The sequence below is a fragment of the Calliopsis andreniformis genome, chromosome 6 (assembly GCF_051401765.1).
Source record: "Calliopsis andreniformis isolate RMS-2024a chromosome 6, iyCalAndr_principal, whole genome shotgun sequence".
NCBI classification, from domain to species: Eukaryota; Metazoa; Arthropoda; class Insecta; order Hymenoptera; family Andrenidae; genus Calliopsis; species Calliopsis andreniformis.
Window position 1 is genome coordinate 570,876 of NC_135067.1, and position 19,452 is coordinate 590,327.

The 19,452-nt window shown below is 35.0% G+C and overlaps 1 protein-coding gene across 1 annotated transcript; it reads left to right on the forward strand.

Annotated features, from left to right (window-relative positions):
* The first annotated feature begins 900 nt into the window (after positions 1-900).
* Positions 901-18,146, forward strand: Vps13d (vacuolar protein sorting 13D). The gene is made up of 22 exons (XM_076380532.1): positions 901-995; positions 1,303-1,493; positions 1,564-1,795; positions 1,870-2,066; positions 2,145-2,312; positions 2,393-2,630; positions 2,699-9,453; positions 9,982-10,138; positions 10,205-10,433; positions 10,495-10,738; positions 10,815-11,183; positions 11,259-11,447; positions 11,517-11,840; positions 12,706-12,898; positions 12,983-13,165; positions 13,239-13,469; positions 13,921-13,947; positions 14,233-14,393; positions 14,480-15,649; positions 15,712-15,824; positions 16,407-16,836; positions 16,918-18,146. Exons 1-22 carry the CDS (start codon positions 902-904, stop codon positions 17,017-17,019), a joined length of 11,997 nt encoding a protein of 3,998 aa, XP_076236647.1. The 5' UTR covers position 901; the 3' UTR covers positions 17,020-18,146.
* The last annotated feature ends 1,306 nt before the right edge of the window (positions 18,147-19,452 follow it).

A 19,452-nucleotide genomic window follows, 5' to 3' on the forward strand; every position in this document is an offset into this window, starting at 1 on the left:
AAAACTTGTATATTGAATGCTAAACAATCAACTGATACATAAAACATGCTAATTTAAATCGTTTCGTTGATACTAATTAATACTTCGATTGATGTATGAAAATTTTAAAAATAGCTTTTTCATTGGTTCATAAAAATGCATTAGTAAATGCACTCTAAAATAGCAAAATATAGGTTTCACGAAAAAAAGATAGGTACATATGTACATTAGCTCAAACGATTCTGACTGCACCGAACACTCTATCTCTTTCTTACACGGGAACCATTAAAGAAGAGGAAGAGATAGAGTGTCAGCACGGCCAGAATCGTTTAAATTATCCATGCTACTACCTAATAGTTGTTTTTATAATTAAAGAAATGAGAAAGTAATTGTGTATGTTGCAAGAATTAGTAATTGTTTGTGGATTTGTTAAAATTTTTGTAAGTTCTGTATAACTGTGAACTCATCATTATCTTGGAATGCAATAATGGATATATCTACGTAGCTGATAGTTAAATAGAAGTTTCATACTATCTACATAATAACAAGAAAAAACTGCATTTAATGATAGAAGAAACATATTGAGTTTTAAAGATCATTGATGGTGTGGGAATAGTTCAGTATTTTGGTGTTGTGCGCCATTGATGAGTTGTGTTGATATGATTTCCAGTGTAACGAGAACTTTGGAATTTGGAAGTTTTTGCGATCAAACACAGTAGCAATTAAACATGAAAAATGCTACCTTTACTTGAAAAGAATCGTATCGTACCATCAGTACAATCTCTAAATACTGTTATTCGCGAATGTCGAGAGTTTGAATGAAATTTCACAAGTATAACCTAATCAGGTTATTTATGCCCTCTTTTGTATATATATATATATTCATTTTCGTAAACATTAAGGAGTTTTTCAACCTTTAAAAATGCTGGAAGGCCTCGTAGCTTGGGTGCTGAATAATTATCTTGGGAAATATGTTGAAAACTTGAATACAGATCAATTAAGTATAGCTTTGTCGGGTAAGGTTATGTTTTTGTTTCTCACTGTACTTACACGATTTTGAAGATGAATTTACATTAAAATATTTTATTGGCAACATGTATCGCTTTGCGATTATGATGTAATTTTATACAAATTTTTGTCATTACTTCGTAATACTTATATACTCTGACAACTTGTTAAACTTTATTAAAATTTATTTCAAGGCTCATCTTATTATATACTTCATTTATTATTTCATTTATTTATTAGTGTATACAAAATGACATTTTTCAAGAGATAGTTCTAAAATTTGAAACTTATGTTTCGTTATGTTCATATTTTTAGGGGAAGTTGAATTAGAAAATTTGCCACTAAAGAAGGAAGCATTACGTCATATTGGGTTACCAGTTGAAATAAAAGCAGGGTTTATTGGTAAAGTTAGATTACAAATACCTGTCCGTCAAATAAGAACAGCATCCTGGGTTATAGTTATAGAACAACTTTATTTAGTGGCAGGACCAATAAGTTTAGACGAGGTATGATTATAAATTATAATCGAATGTCATTTAAATCTTTCAATTTTATGTATTTATCTCTAAATTGTAGTTTGATCAAGAAGCGGAAGAGCAAGCAAATGTAGAATATAAATTGAGTCGATTAGATGCTTTAGAAGCAAGGTGGAGAGCTGATACAGATCGTGATCCTGGTTATTATGCTAGCAGTTATAGTTCATGGGTAAATTATGGAACTTCGTTAGTAACAAATATCATTGAAAATTTACAACTTAATATTAAGGATGTTCACATAAGATATGAAGATGGGGTGACATTGTCAAATGGTAAAGTAATTGCCTTAACTGTATATGAAGTTTTATGGTTAATAACGGGTATAGAAAGTAATTTTAATCCATAGGTAGTGGGATTGCGCTTGGTGTAACTATAGGAGCTTTAACTGCTCAAAGTTGTGATGCTAGTTGGATACCTGGTTCTACTTCATGGAATCTTACAGATGCTTCCTTTAAGCTTATGGAACTTGATAGGTTTTCTATTTACTGGAATGACTTGAAACCAGATGAGTTTGTTGGTTTTCACAATCTTGGTGATTTAGCTGTATATATTTATTTCACTAAATTATGTAATGTAAATTTTATGATAAATTAGTATTATCTTGGATAATTCTTTTGTTAGATTGCTATGAGTGAACCAAAAAACATAATAAAAATGTATATTTTGTTACCTGTTAGTGCAAGAGCACACATTAAAAGGGATAGATCTGTACGACCATTGAGATCTACAAATAAACCAAGAATTGTGGTAGATCTTCTATTAGACGATGTTCCTTTATGTCTTACAGACGTAAGCAATTCAATTTAGAAAAGCATTTATACTAATGACAAATAATTCATATATGCAAGAATAATTCTCTTTTTGATTAGGTACAGTATGAACAAATAGTCAAATGTATAAAGGGTCTGAAAGATATAGATCGTCGTAAGCGGCAAAGGCGTTGTCGTCCAACAGTTAGTGTGTCTGCAGCACCTAAAGAATGGTGGAAATATGCAGTGCGATGTCATCTGGGTAGGGAAGCTTTGAAACCTAAACCATGTTGGGAAGATCTGCTTCAAAAGGGCAAAGAATGTATCTTGTACGTCGAAAGTTATACTAAATTACTAGGTATTTATTTAACACTTACACAAGTCATTTTGTATCACTTTTTGGTACTGGACAGTATAATTTTACAGGAACACCAACCAGTATTTTACCTCCAGACATGAAACAGTTGAAAGAAAAAGTGGAACAAGAACGAAGTTTTGATGAACTTCGGGTGTTGAGAGAAATAGCAATGTACAAAGTTAGGCCACTAAGACCTGTTCAAAATTCAAATGTGGAGGTGCCACAACCTCGTGGCATGCTTGAACAGTGGTTTCCACAATGGTGGGGATGGTATTCAAAGACATCAAACACAAACACTCAGGGTACATCTTCTACTTTTGACGGAGAACTTCTGGATGTTTTAGCAGATACTATAGATGACGATACATTATTACGTCGTGATACCGTGTTTGGGCAGTTTAATTTTACACTATCGAAAGGCACTTTTTCTCTTTGCACAATGAAAGACAATACCGAAATTACGAAAACAGTAATAGAATTACAATTTGAACGAGTGAATTTGAGTTACGATTCAAGACCTCGGTCTGGATCTCACAAGTTTTCTATCAGTTTGGGTGCTTTATATTTACACGATTATCTCACCGAAAATTCTACTTTTCCAATTTTGGTGCAACCTCAAGTAGTTAACACAACGACTTCGCGTATTCGTAGTTCAACGGAAAAATTAACCAATCAATTGCCACAACATCTGTTTGAAATGATTTATGAAAAACGACCTCTTCACTTGACTGCTGATCATTCTTTGCACGTAAATTCAAGGTCATTGGATATCGTGTATAACCCCGCTGTAATATATTGGCTCATAGATTTTATGTGTAAGCCACATAGATCATCGTCTAATCAAAGATTGCAAGCTATGAAACGTAGAACACGAAGACAACTTATCAAAAATTGGGAACAGATTTTAGAAGGAGATTTTGTTTACCGTTCTTCGTGGGACTTACAGTTCAATATATCCGCACCGCAGATATTATTGGTAGAAAATTTTACAGATCCTAATGCAGCAGTTGTGGTCGTTGATTTTGGAAAACTTCATTTATCAAACAATATACAAAGTAATGAAGTTATTATGAAACCAGGTTCAGAAATCAATAGCGACGACGAGGAAGATGAAAGATTTGAAACGCCTTGCTCAACTCCACCTGGTAGTCAAGAGAATGGTTCTGTTCAAGATTTCCAAGCTATATCAGAGGCAGCGTTACATCAAAAATTGTATGATCATTACTCCATTGATTTGATCGATTTGCAAATTTTGGTAGGAAAGGTAAAAGATAATTGGAAACACGTACGAACTAGAGGCATGTCCAGCTTACATGTTTTGGAACGTTTCAATATATCATTGCAAATAGAACGGCGAGTGTTCACCACTTCGGATCCAAATTTTCCGTCTGTGACGGTATCGGGAAATTTGCCAAGATTAGTCGTACACGTCAACGAGCAAAAAGTTGAAGCAATCAGACTGATGTACAGTTTGCTTTCAAATTTTTCGCGGACTACTGGAATGTCCCAAACAGACATAGTCAACGTAGAACCCGAAAGTCCAAAGAAAGAAGAAAATGCAGATAAATGTTTGAGTCATGCGATAATGGTTCAATTTATAGTCGATCAAATGACCTTCGAATTACAATCTAGAGGTCGCAGTGTAGCTGAGCTACAAGTCTCTGGAGTTAGAGCAGCGTTCACTAAACGAACAGCTGACGTTAGTATTTCTTTATCGGTGCATGGTCTACTCCTTGTCGATGCTCTTCAGGAATTTGGGCCTGACTTTGAGTTACTAGTAGCTAGTCACAAACATGTAGGAATGGATAGCATCTCTGGAAGTTTAAGAGACTCGGAACCGACGTCACCTGTTTCACCAGTGTCTCCTGGATCTCCTGATTCTACAGTGCCAAGACGTTTGACTTCTCCAGTTGCATTAACCAATGCTTTATCTAACTTAGCGACTAAAGGGAAGAGTTTACAATCTCCTAGAAATAACTCATTTATTGAATTAGACAAGATGGATTCTGAAGCCTTAATCGTAGTTGAGCTAACGTTGGTATATGATACTCTAGAGAATTTAAGGGTTGCTAACATACAGTTTAACAATTTAGATATAATTGCTAATCAAGAAACGATAGTTGAATTGATGGGCTTTTTTAGAAGGATTTTTCCATTTCGAAAAATGCGACCGGGAATTATAGAACGACAAGAATCATTTTCAAGTTTAACGACAGAGTCAAAAGTTTCAACTAGAACAGAGATAACTTTCGATTTTCATAGATTAAATGTTTTACTTTTACGTGCAGTGATGCACGATAATCATTTAATAGGACACAAAATTGCTACAGCTACGATGTGTGATGCACGCATACAAGCGACGTTGTCAATAAATACGTCGATATCTGGCTCACTTGGAGGTTTACAAATATTAGATCAGACAGCAACTGGTAAAACGCACCAACGAGTTGTTAGTGTTGGACGAGATCCCATAGTAGATCCACCTCAACATCGATTGGAACACTTTACTAATTTATCCAATCAACTTGAAGCACTTCGATTTTCGGCAAATCGATGTACTAAGTCAAGCACACAACAACAGGATGGAATAGAAACTTTGGTTGACTTGACGATACGTATAGGCAGTGTATGGTATACCCATGCACCTCATTTGCTCTCTGAATTACGGTCGTGTGCCGATGAATTTAAGCAGTATTTGAGCAATCTTGCTCGGCAAATTAGTGCAGCAGCTACAGACATGGCTATTGGTCTTGTAAATGCAGAAGATTGGACGATACCACCACATAAACGCTTGCCAAGTCTATCAATAGATGTAGAAAATGCAGGGAGTTTATACTTGACGCTGGATATTGTTTTAGATAGTCCTGTATTGGTGATACCTCGATCATCCCAAAGTCGACAAGTGTTTGTTGCACATCTTGGTACTATGTCTTTGCAACACGAGCCTCATCTTAGTTCAAGAACGAAGTACAAGTTAACTTTAGAGGTTCGGGACATGAATTTATACTCTCTTGAAATATCGTCCAATCTTACTCAAGTTCACAATAATCTGCCTTTGAGAGCAGAAGAAATGTATTCTTGCAAGGAATCTGGCAAACCGATCTTACATGATACTGTTTTAAAAATTACAGTTGAAATTGAAAACACATTAGTGCAAAGTCCTAGTTTCTGTTTGGATAATGAATTTTCAAGTAACCCAATAGTTCAAGTTCATGGAGTAGTAATGACTCCCTTAAAAGTATCTTTATCTCGTGGACAGTACGAGCAACTGTTAGATACAATAAATAGATTGTTTTCAATGCCGATGTCAGTGCCAGTTGTTCAAAAGTCACAAGTAATAAACAAAGTGCACGAGAAGTTCGATCTTTCCATTAAAGTTCTATTCGAATTACCCACTTTAAGTGTAGAACTAAGACAAGGTCCCATGGAGCAACCATTAGTTGAATTGTCTATGCGAGATTTCGTTGCAAAATATGAAAAGTTACAAAAAAATGAATCAACGATTCAAGTATCTCTCCGTTCTCTTCTTATGGAAGATTTATTGTGTCCCGTTGGTTCACGACATCGTTGTATGATGCAATCCTCACCGCCAACTCGTGCTAAGCTTCTTGCTAGTGTTTCTAAGTCTTGCCCAGACTTGGCATTTATACGGCAATTTAGAAGTGAATTTGGACGAGGAAGTCTACCTGACAGGCTGGAGACTGACACATTATATGGAACAATTCCTGCTCATTGGCGTAGAAAACCAGTATCATTAGCAGATACTCCAAACACACCACCTCCATCACCGGGTGCATCTACAAGCGAAGAAAACTTGGTATTAATGAGCATCACGATAACCGAACCAGATCCTGATCAGTCCACGAAGGAACAGTTTCACCGAAAGAGTATAACTGTAGACTTTAATTGCTTGGATTTAGTGATAAGCGTTGAGTCTTGGATAGTGGTGTTTGACTTTTTCGGTTTTGCAGGACCTTCAGGAACTAATCCTAAGGTTACTATGCATCAAACTTCTATAGATATGGATCAGGTGGATAAAGCAGACAATTTACCTTGGAGATCAGAAACCGAGGTAGATGTTCGATCTTTGACGTTAGTATTAATACAGTCGGAAAGAGAAATTGCGAAAGCTAATGTATCCAATGCTAATATGCATGTTTTGAAGGTGAATGGAAAAACAAAGGTATCAGGATCCTTGGGATCCATGTCTTTATTAGATTTGACGCCACATGGGAGATATTACAGAGAGAGGTTTTTGTCATCTGGAAGAAAGGCTTTGAATTTTCAGTACTCTAGTTATATAGACTCTGAAAAGCGACCTTATGACGCTCAATTAAAATTAGAAATGTCTGCAGTTCATTATGTGCATACTCAAAGATTTGTAGCAGAATTGCAGGCATTTTTTAGCCACTTTTCACAATTGTGGACTATCATGGCGAATTTAAGAGCTGGTGTTGGAGCTATAATAAATACCAATAAACGAAGTATGAGATTATCATTAGAACTTCATGCAGGTGCACCTGTAATATTATTGCCAGTCAGTTCTAGATCCAATGAACTGATACTGTTAGATCTGGGAGAACTTACTGCTCACAATAAGTTTGCAGTTTCTAAGGAGATAGATAAATGTATGCTAGACATAATGTTTCTTGAACTAGTTAATATGGATGTTTATGCAGCCAAAAGGGTAAAATGTGATGATCAAAGCAAAGACATGGATACTTTGGTTGTTGGAGGCTTCTTTATAGAAAAACTTGGATCATCCTTGCTTACAGAGATGTGCCATTTGAAGCTACGTATTGAAAGAAATTTGGATATGTACATTAGCAGAGAAATTCCAGATTTAAGCATACATGGAACTTTATCAACAATGGATTGTGCATTAGACCCTGCTCAATACATGTTAATTCGAGGATTGCTTTCTTATAATATTGGTGAAAATTTAGATGACTTGCGGCAATTTATGCAAGACCTGGATCAAACGGTTGAATATTCAATTGTTAGCGTAGATAATCGAGGAAAAATCTGGAAAAAGTCATGCATTACTCTTGAGTTAGTGAACGTGACTGTCAAATTACATCCAAATCATAATATTGCTGCTTTAGCTTGTATCAATTTTATAAAATCTAGATTAACTTTAGATTCATTAAGCGATGGATCGCAGGATATAGATTTGGTGTCTCAAGAGATATTGATCACTGATATGCGATTCCAAGATGAGCCTACTAATAGACAGTCCAACGTTTTCACAAGTATTTTGCAACCTTCAAAGAATTCCAACAACGAGAATCGTGTACAAGCTGAAGTACATCATAGGAAACGCAAAGCCAATGCAGCAACAACTATTCTTATACATAGTATGCGCTTAACTGCCATATTAGATTGGTGGGAAGCTGTAAGGGATTTCTTGATACTAAATTCGCCAGAACCAGAACCTATTTTTGGAATAGCGCAAACAACCACAGGAAGTACTCATGAAAATGAAAATAATAGTGCTATGATACCCTTTGAATTGAAAATCAATATCACAGATTCAGAGTTGGTTATTGTGGAAGATACCTCAGTTCGTGATACCAATGCTGTTATTTTGAAAAGTACCACTGTTCTTTCATATAGATCTAATCCTCAAGAAGGAGAAAAACCTCTCTCTTGCAATTTATCGCATTGTGAAGTATTTTCTTGCATCTTAGGGTTAGAAGAGGAAACTGCATTGTCTATAATTGATCCTGTGGGAGCTAGTTTAGATTTGACGCAGGATAAATGTCTTGAGATACACTTGCAGCCATTGTGTGTGAGATTGAGTTACCACGATGTAACAATGTTTTCCAGAATGCTCAGTTCTCTTCCCAAACAAACTCTAGTAGCAAAACAACGTTCAAATGAAATACTAACTCCTACAGAAAAACAAATACAGAAATTAACGGCTCTAGGATTTATAGATGCTGATTGTAGGGCAGCGTTGGATCTCTGTAATGGTCAATTAGATGAAGCAGCTTTATGGTTGACACAAAATGCAGTGCCTAATTCTGATATTAATATAAGAAACGAATCAGTTTTTCATTCTATAGAATTGCAAACATCTTGTGCAAGGATATGCATTATAGATGATTGTAGAGATGCTGATGTGCCACTGTTGGAAACTTCATTGTTAGATTTTAATTGGAGGCAGGATTATGGAGGACCTGGTCTTATATCTACCACTTTCACTATTGATTACTATAACAGAGTTCTTAGTGGTTGGGAACCATTTATTGAATCTTGGCGTACTACTATTCAATGGGAACAAACATTAACTAATTCTCTCAATCCAAAGAGATTGCAAATGTCTATAGATTCTCAGGATTCTGTAAATGTCAATATAACTTCTACATTAATAGAGCTAATAGAATTAGTTAAGAATAACTGGATGCAAGACTTCTATTCAATATCTACTAAAGATGTTAATGTATCTAAACCACCAGGCAATGGACAGGCATATCGACGTCGATTGCCTTTTATCCCATTCGCGCTGAAAAATGAGACAGGTTGTAAATTATGGTTCAAAACTATCATTGCTACAGCAAATGACACTAAAGATATGGAACAATATTTCAAGACAAAAAATATTTTTCAAAAAGACGATACATGGATTGAAGTTACTCCAGGAGATACTGTTCCATTCACTTTTGAAGGGAGAGGAAAGTTAAGACACCATGCTACACATACAGTTCGAAGGCATCAAATTACAGTACTTGTAGATGGATGGAGACCCGTAGATCCAGTCACAGTGGACCGTGTTGGCATATATTTTCGGCATGCAAATGGAAATATTAGTAATCCAGCGGTAAATTAATATTATATATATACACATGGTGTTCTAGGAGAAAACCAAATAAATTTACCTGCATGTTTAGTGGCTCCTTCTGAATCAAAAAGATTATGCAGTACACTACAGATCTTGGTTCACACTCGTTTTTTAAGTAAATGTTCAATATGTACGTCAAGTGTCGCACAAGGTATTAGTTATTTATGATGCTCACTTTATTTCTCGACATTATTATTCGACGTTCATAGAAACGCTGAATAAATTTATATTTACACAGGATGGTCGTCATTTTGAATATCTTTCTTTAAAGCATACAAGTAAACAAGGTCAACGTGAAAAGTAAGTGGTTACTTTTTTTTTCTTTTTCTTTTTTTTTTTATAAATTAAACCAGAAACGCATAAACCAAGTCTGATAGTGTATATGATCTTTTTAGTTCAGAATGACCTACCAAACATGTTAGTAAAGTTATTCAATTTTCTCCTAGAGCATCCTGTATGTATATTAAATAACATAACTTATTTTGGTAATTGTATGGTTGACTTCAGTTTCAGATATTAACATCCAAGGCTAGAATAGTATTTGCAGTTGAGTTAGAAGGATCAGCTAGAAAATTAGTAACCATTAGATCAGCTTTACAGATATTTAACAAATTAAAATATCCAGTGGAAATTAAAATGGAGAAATCATTGAAGCAATTTGAATGTAGGTTTTCCTTATGCATGGAAAGTGAATTGTTTATTCATCATTCTTAATATTTTCTTTTTTTAGATTCACCTCTACCACTATCTAATAATGACAGAATTCTTCAAGTACCCGCTCAGTCCACGATATCGGTACCTTTAACGCATACTGGTGTACAAATGTGTTTGAAACCTATAAATTTAAATAATTTATTCCAATTCTGTACGGAAACGATAGATTGGACAATAGTGAAGAAACCACTAGAAGTTATAGAAAATCGTATTGCCTGTAGAGTTAATCATAATAACATATTTAGGTAAGTTTTCATGTTGTTTAAGCGAAATAAGTTAGTGAATTTATAAATTTTTATATTCTAGAATGTGCGTAGCAATAATGCGAGATAATTACCCTCCTGATATTGGACACATGCTGCCAGCGCATACGATTACTATAATGGCGCCAATAACTTTGACTAATCTATTACCACATGAATTACTATTCGAAGTAGGCACAGAGAGTGGCAGAATTCAACCGGGTAGTAGCGCAGATTTACATACAGTTAATATTGAGGAGCAATTAGAAATAACAATACAACTAGATGGTTATCCTGGAGTAGGAATGGTGAATACGTGTTCCTCCATTCGAACTTCTTTAACCAATACTTAGTTAGTACTTAAAACAATTATATTTTTCGTAGATGATATTACTACCGAATATAAGTTCTTTCACTGCTCGTCTCAGATTAACAGATTCTGCTGAAAGAATATTATTTCTACATGCAGTTGTTAATATAGAAAAAGGTTCAGCTATACAAATTAATATTACCGCGCCGTATTGGATTATAAACAAGACAGGCCTGCCGTTAGTATTTCGACAAGAAGGAGTTGGAACTGAAGCGGCTGGACAGTTCGAAGAACATGAGAAAGCTCGAATGGTAGCACCGTTATTGTTCTCTTTTAGTGATGAAGAAGCAAGCAGAACTTTGTCTTTGAGAGTTGGCACTGCAGTGCATCCTCAGGGTATACCACAATGGTCACAGCACTTTCATTTACAACCTGGTATACAGGTCTGTATTAAAGTTTTGTTGTTATTGTGTTGTTAAATTTATGAGATACATTGCGTCAATTTCTCATTTCTTCAGGTACGACGTCTTAGAGTATCTTTACGTGATGGCCGACCTGACATAGTGTATTTGATCAGTGTAGCTACCCGTATAGCAAGAGGAAAGTATAGAGCTACAACAGTAGTTACACTGTCTCCTAGATATCAATTGCACAATAAGTCCAGTTTTACATTGGAATTAGCACAGAAATGTTTTACTACGACGGTTGTACGTAGACATTTACATTTTTTATCATTGTTCGTTACTTTTAGTAATTCCAGCATATTTTCCTTTCAGAGTCATCCAGACGCTCAAGCAACATACATTAGGACTATGCCCGAGTGTCACATGCCGTTTCATTGGCCACGGCTCGACAAAGATTTACTATTATGCGTCCGTAACTTGAATGTTAAAGACTGCATGTGGTCGGGTGGCATCAGATTAGATGACAACTACTCCCTAACGATTAACATCAGAGATGCAACAGGAAAGATGCACTTTCTTCGAGTAGATGTGGTACTCCAAGAAAGCACGTTTTTTATAGTATTTACTGACGCAGATACAATGCCACCACCCATAAGAGTCGATAACTTCTCAGAAGTTGCTTTAACAGTTAATCAGGTGATCACTTATAGAAGTATAATAACAAACACGCTTCTTACTTTTTATAATAAATTGCTTAGAGGAAAGAAAGACATACAGGAAGCATTTGCAATCTTTTCAGAGGAAAATTTGTATGAGATCAACATGGCGATTTGTTGATAATTTCAGCTTTGTTAAAATAAGCTTCAAGTCTCGATTTCTGAGAGCTTAACATATTCAATACGAGTGACGTGATATACACATCATGACAGTTTTCTATCCCATAGTGGGAGACGCTTACGTCACGTCATGAGTCTACTTCCAAGAAACGTAGAAGTGAAAGAAAAAGTCTTCCAAGTATCCGAATGTCCTTTGATTTTGTGTATTTTTGACCAGTTTAAACCGTTTGTTTAGGGAGAGTCGTACGATACGTCATGCCTTTTCTTTTTTTTAACGAATAACAAATTTTTTTGACTAAAGTCTCTTAAAATATTAAAAGTAGTATAAATGGGTACATTTTATACAAAAATTTATTTCCGCCACAAAGACTGAATCTTAAACCTTCAACTTTTTACTTTTGAAAGCCTGAATTTTATACAATATTAGTCTCAAAGACTTAAATTCAGCCTTGAAGCTTAGAAGACTTGAACTTTCTACAGCACTACTTGTTTCAATAAATAAAAACAAGGCGACTCTCTCAAAAAGCTGTCAGGTTAATTTGGTGAAACTGATCTCAATCAGTATATTTATACATACACATACCAGTATTGTGTTTTTCTTTCCTTTAAGGTAAATTCATCATTTTTTAAATTTTTTCAAGTGTTCTACAGACAATTAATAGTTTTCTTTCGCTAAACCATCTGTCTCAATTAATTAGAAATTATTTTGAAGAGTATTTTTGCAGGTCACTGTACATGACAATTTACAATGGACTGTGAGACCTCATTCGTCAGTACCGTATGCCCTGGATGAACCAACACAATCTACTGGATTAGTTTTAACAGCACCTGGGGGTGTTACAGCTACATACGATCTGAATATTCTTGGAGAAGGCAGGGGCCTAACTTATGAGAATTTCATTTACATTGCTTTCACTGGTAATTTTTCGCCTCCGTATCTAAAGCTAATATATCAGTATTACCAGGTTTAATTATTAAAATCATTGTGGCTGTTGTAACTAGGAACTTTTAAAACTGACTGTGATCTTGGGACAGGAGAGGGTGGTCTTGATCCACTAGATGTTGAAACGCAAAGATTAGTTTTAGAAGCTGGACCTGGTGGTTGGGTGGCTTTGCGAAGAAAACAGTATGGAGCTCGATCTCAGTTATGGAGGATGACTGGAGATGGTCAATTACAACACGAAGGTATAAGGAAATTTGTTTCATTGATTTTATTTATTCTCATAAACTGTTTTAAAACAATTTTTTAATAAATTAGGTTCTAGCCCGCCTAGGGATAAGCATTCAAAAACTCCAGAAACAGTATTAGTTCTGGATATTGCTGGTACAGCTCCACAACCATTTACATATTGTTCACTTGCATTGAGAAAACCTGATCCTAGAAGAAGATCTACACAAACCTGGAGATTTACTGATGACGGACGATTGTGTTGTGTGCATAAGAATATGTGCGTTCAGTCTAAAGACGGATTCATGGGATTGTATGAAGGTTTGACACATAGAATATATTATGTTTTATAAGTTTTTTTAGTGAAGATCATTTTTACCAATTATTTTGACACATCAACATATAAATTTCATCTTTCAATTCATTACGGTTTTGTTTTGTTCATTCAATAGAGCTTCTGTGTGTATAATTTGCTTATTGTAATATCACTGCTACACGCAAATTGAGATTGCAAATAATTAAAATATTTTGTTAATTTTTTTATTTATTCTATCTGTTACACAGAAGTTAACAATTCGTTTTGTTAAATATAAATAAAGCAATTGTAAAAATAGTAAATTTACTCATTTGAATGATTTATGTAAGAATTATGTTACATTTCTATTCCTATTTGATTAATTTAAAGCGTATGATTTCCTGTTCTGTTTTTCTTCCGAAAGTATTTTATTATAATTGTAATTTGTAAAGCTTAAATTGACAATGAATGTTGCAGGCGGCAAGGTCGCCCGTTGGCAAATGTGTACGTATAGATTCTCGGAATATATTAGAACAATCAATTACTTATAAAAATTTACGTATAAGTATTATATGCTACACACTTATGCTTGTTTTTTTATTTCATTAGCGCTATGCACATTAAGTATTTTAAAGGCTCAAAGTAAGATACAAAATGTTTTTTATTATTACATATTAAGTGATGCACAAAGCTCAATATTTTATATCAAATGTGTCTCTTTACTTGGAGTCTTCCATACAGCCACTTGATAATGCAAACACATACAAACCATGTATCAACTTTTTTTAGGGAGCGAAGCCGTATTGGGTCCTCAAACTCACACCAATCCTCCACCAATTGAGCAACGCGTAGGAAGACAAAAATTAAGACCAGGATCTGGCTTCTTATCTGTCAGAGTAACAACTGATGGACCGACAAGAGTATTGCAAGTACTGGATGTCAAAGAAAGGGTAAATAAGAAATATCTAAATATCTATGCGTAAACATTAAAATTGTGAAATATGTCTGTCTTCTGATAATTAATAATTTCTTGCAGAAAAAAACCTTTGCGCTACTTGAGGAACGCGATTGGTCGCATATCGCTGTGAGCCATCGCCCTACTCAAATAAATACAGATGCTGAAAACTTTAATTCTCAAGAATTAGAACTAAAAATTAATTTAACGGCCGGCTTGGGATTATCAATCGTTTCACGAAGACCAGCTGAAGAGCTGTTGTTTGCCCGATTAGCTGGTATTTCATTAGAACTTGTACAAACTCCTACTAACACTACATTAGATTTAAGCATGGAAGATATACAAATTGACAATCAATTATTTGAAGCACAATGTACATCTGTCTTATACGTGTCTCGTTCTACTCGCGTGGAAAGCGAACACAGACCAGCAATACATATAGTCGCAGAAAAGTTAAAATCTAAAAATCAAAATGCAGAGATATATAAACACGTAATAATGAGCATCAAGCCACTCTGTATACACTTCGAAGAAAAGTTGATCTTGAAACTAGCTGCGTTTGTGGGAGCAGGAAGATCGGGACTAGAGGTGCCAGTTGATGAAAACGACTTCAAGGCACAGAGACTTATTTCTGAGGTCTCTGCAGCGCACGCTAAACGATACTATTTTGGTGCACTAAAAATCGTCCCTAGTCAAATAAAATTAAGCGTTCTCACCACCACGAAGCTACCACGTCATTTACAAGCAATAAAAAGACAGTTAGGCTTAACCTTAATCAAATTTGAGGATGCTACCATTGAATTAGAACCTTTTATTAAAAAACATCCGTTCGAAAGTACCCAGTTTTTAGTACATTCCATTATAAAACATTATAAAGATGATTTAAAATGGCAAGCTGCAGTGATATTAGGATCTGTAGACTTCTTGGGTAATCCCCTTGGATTCGTGAATGATGTCACAGAAGGTGTTTCCGGTTTGATTTATGAAGGAAGCGTGAAAACATTAGTGAAAAATGTCACGCACGGTATTTCAAATTCAGCTGCTAAGGTTACAGAGTCTTTGTCAGATGGACTAGGTCGCGTTATACTAGACGAAAGACATGAAGAAGTTAGACAAAGAATTAGGGCCAATACTGCAGGAAGTAGTGATCATTTAGTTGCTGGTTTAAAAGGTTTTGTCTTTGGATTATTGGGAGGTGCTACCAGTATTTTTAAACAAACATACGATGGAGTTACGAATGAAGGCTTTCCAGTATGTAATCAAAATAGAATAAATTTATATTTATTTTTGAAGCTAATGACAACTAATTTTAGGGTTTTTTTGCGGGTTTTGGTAAAGGGGTTGTTGGAACAATTACAAAACCGGTTGTAGGAGTATTAGATCTCGCTACAGAAACTGCCTCTGCTGTACGAGAAACGAGTAGAAGGTATGTCTATACAAATCTTAAGGTAATTGTCCGGCAAAATGACTTATTTAGGAATTTTTTTAAATTTTGATGTGTCTACATAAATGTCATCTACGTTTGGTTAAAATTTAAAAAAAATGTTACCATACCAAATCCGAGATATTTGCTTTCAAAGTTTCAATATTTAACATGTAATTTCTATACCGAGATTTCGCTGGTGATACTATTAGCTGTATCTCTAAAAATTAATTTAGGACTTCTTTAAAAAACTAATGTATGAACAGAATAGTACACAATTTAGCGAAATTCCAAAACATGATGCTATAACAACGTTACCATATCGTCACTTTTATTAAGTCACTTTGTGTTAATGTTTCTTTGTACGGACACATTTCTACGGATAACTTTCGTGATGGGGTGGCAGGTGAAAGGCGTACAAACGTATCGAATAGTTTCATCATTCCCTAGGAAACAAAATAATCTTGAATGATGAATCCATATGCAATTAATTTCCTAATATGATTGTACCTGGACAACTACTTTAAATTATGATATTAGTTGCTATATATAATACTAATAACAATGGATTTGTTTTGTTTTTAGTGCTCATCGTACAATACCAAAACGAGACAGAGCTCCTCGTGTAGCTAGTGGTGCTGCTGGTCTGTTACCACCATACAATCATCAACAGGCAGAGGGTCAAGAATTTCTCTATATAATAAATGATCATAACTATTCAGAAATATTTGTAGCATATGAGTGCTTACGTAGTGGAACAGAAAATTTAAGAGTACTCGTGTCAAATGAAAGAGTTCGTGTTATCTCTGGTGGTACCAAGGGGGTGGTGACTGAAGTTAGCTTGGCAGATCTTCTATATTGCCAACCAATGCAGAAGGTTGAAGGCAACGGTACAACATTATACTATATTGAGCTTATATCTAGGTCGGATTCAGCAGTGACTGTTAACATAGATGGTCCAGAACTTCTAAGGAGACCAAAAGTTCGTTGTGATAATGAAGAAGTAGCCAAACGCGTAAGTAATATATTAGCGTAGAATTTATTATGTAGAAATAATAACTTTTGAATAGATACTTTTAATTATAATACTTCGTAGGTATCGCAACAAATTAATTACGCTAAGGGAATGCATGAGGAACGTAGTTTAACTCTATCTTCATCGGACAATATGCTGGATGACATCCAGTATTATAAATAGTCATAAATGTCCATGCACTGACAGTTTATACTTTGTGTTTAATGTATTTCGTATGCTAGTCAGTCTTTCGGTTTCTGTATATTTTTTTAACAGTGCACATACTGATGTCTTACTACGCTTAAACTAAGTTGATGATAAGACTGATTCAAGGCACCATCGATAATGATACATCTGTAATAAACATATAAAGTTTTCTTGAGCAATTTATACATCAGTTTGACAATGCTTCGAAAAAGACATAAAAATGTTTGGTTGTCGCACAGGTAGCACACATACCTTTTATACTAATAGCAGATGAAACGAGAACTCTTTTAAAACGCATGATAAAAGACTTTTTAATAATGTATATACGTGCAATGTGTAAAATATAGGCAGATAAGATATTTATTAGGGATATGATCTATTTAAATTAATATTATAATGTATAAAGAGAAGTAATAAAAACCAAAGTTTTTACATATAGTAGGTACAGTGATGCCGGATTAACGGTCCGTAGGTCAGGACCATATCTAGACCATTATTAAGGGTGGTTCTAGTTCTAGGAATACTCGAATGTTTTTTTTCTTTTTTGAGCCCGCTTTCATTGAAGCGGGTGTGAAAGTAGAATGAGAAATACTGAGTGCAAATGAGACATAGATATTTAATAGGGGATAGCAAGGTCATTGAGGCTTGTTATGAGCTACTTGGCTTGCCGTGTGTCACGCGGGAATACCAGTTCCAAGAATTGGAACCGGGGATAGAAACGGGCTGTAAACTCAGGAGAATTTCGGACCGATACACCAGCACCACTGTATATCGCTTATTTTCTATTAACAAGTTTAATATTATGCGGAGAAAGTCTGTGTAAAAAAGTATAATCCTACTAATATGTTAAATGTATATTCTTCTTCTAACATCATGTGTGTAAAGGCGAAATTAACTAATTTAATATTTGTACAGGTAACTGTAAGATCGAAGTCGGCTCTGTTCAAATACTTTTTATAAGGCTGATGCTTTGTACAGTTTAAACATATGTAATAAATTTATATTCTAATAAAATATTAACGGCATTCAGTGAATAACACTGCAGAAGAAGAACCTGCCAATATCAGTGTGTTGATGATGTATAATGATCAATTGTATACGACTCGCTAAATTTGTTATATCATAAGATTTTCGCTCTGTCGATATAATTTCATAAAGAAATCCTATTTCTGTTCAATATATCATTGCTTCAAAATTGAAGTAAAAAACAATATACGTAACTGCGATTATATTTATGAGGCTGTAAAACAAAATAACCTGTCACATTTTCAAAAAATTCGTCTTAAGGGGGTACGGTAGTCACGTGACATTTCGAAATGAAGATTTAAGGGAGTACGATCAGATATGTCAGAGCGGCAACATTACTGACAAAATTAGGCAAAAACAGGGGTTTACGGCCTGACACTTTTCGTCCTTATATGAGATGATTTTAAGCTGGTAATGGGTTCATTCGAAAGAAAAAAGTTCAACGCAGCGCAGTCAATTCGCGACTTAACGAAATTCTACTGATATTTAGTAATACGAGTGTTATAAAGTAGAGCAAAAATCTACCATTGACAGCTATAGAAATTTAAGCATTTTTATGTAATTTAGAGAGTGTTTTGAACGAAATCGCGAGTTGATTGCGTTGCGTTGTACTTTTTTCTATCGAAAACCTACCCCTTCCCAGTTCAAAATGTTCTCATACAAGGACGATAAATGTCAGGCCGTAAAACCATACCACAGTATTGCTTTCGGCTGGGTTATCGATAAAACAGCAAAAAATGTAACAAATTTAGTTGGGCTTTTGCGACGCCTAATTTGAAAGGCTGCCGATGTGGAATCGGAATCTGTAATACCCAAATTGGCGATGCGAGTTACTGAAAATTTCCCCCTCCACTACACACACCACTTAGGAGCCGCGTGTACGTGAGTTCGGCGCTTCGGGCCACTTCGGACAGCTTCGAAAAGTCAAAAGAGAATGCGAATGTAAAGTGAACCTTACTCTCTCGCTCTTAAAGTACTGTCCAAGTTGCTGATAAACGACACAAACCGCGCGCGATATTCTCATATGCCCAGGCATACTTACGAAAGCCCGAGAAGACAAGAATACGGAGCCTGTCTTTTGCTATTATGCGGGTTCAAATCTGTGACTTTTTTATATCATACATAATTTCTTTTTAGTTTTTTAACTTTAGAATTCCTCGTCAACCAGTCTTTTATGGAATAAAATAATAATTGAGCCAAAGTAATATAAAATCAAATTTATATAAAGATTGGAATTGTATATTAAAATTACGTGTAAAATTTTGGGATTCGTCGCGGGTGTACGTAATAATACCCTTGTTTGCGTAACAGTAATAAAATTTATTAAAATTCAACTCATAAAAAACTATACTGTACAAGCGTACGGTACGAACCAAACCGTGG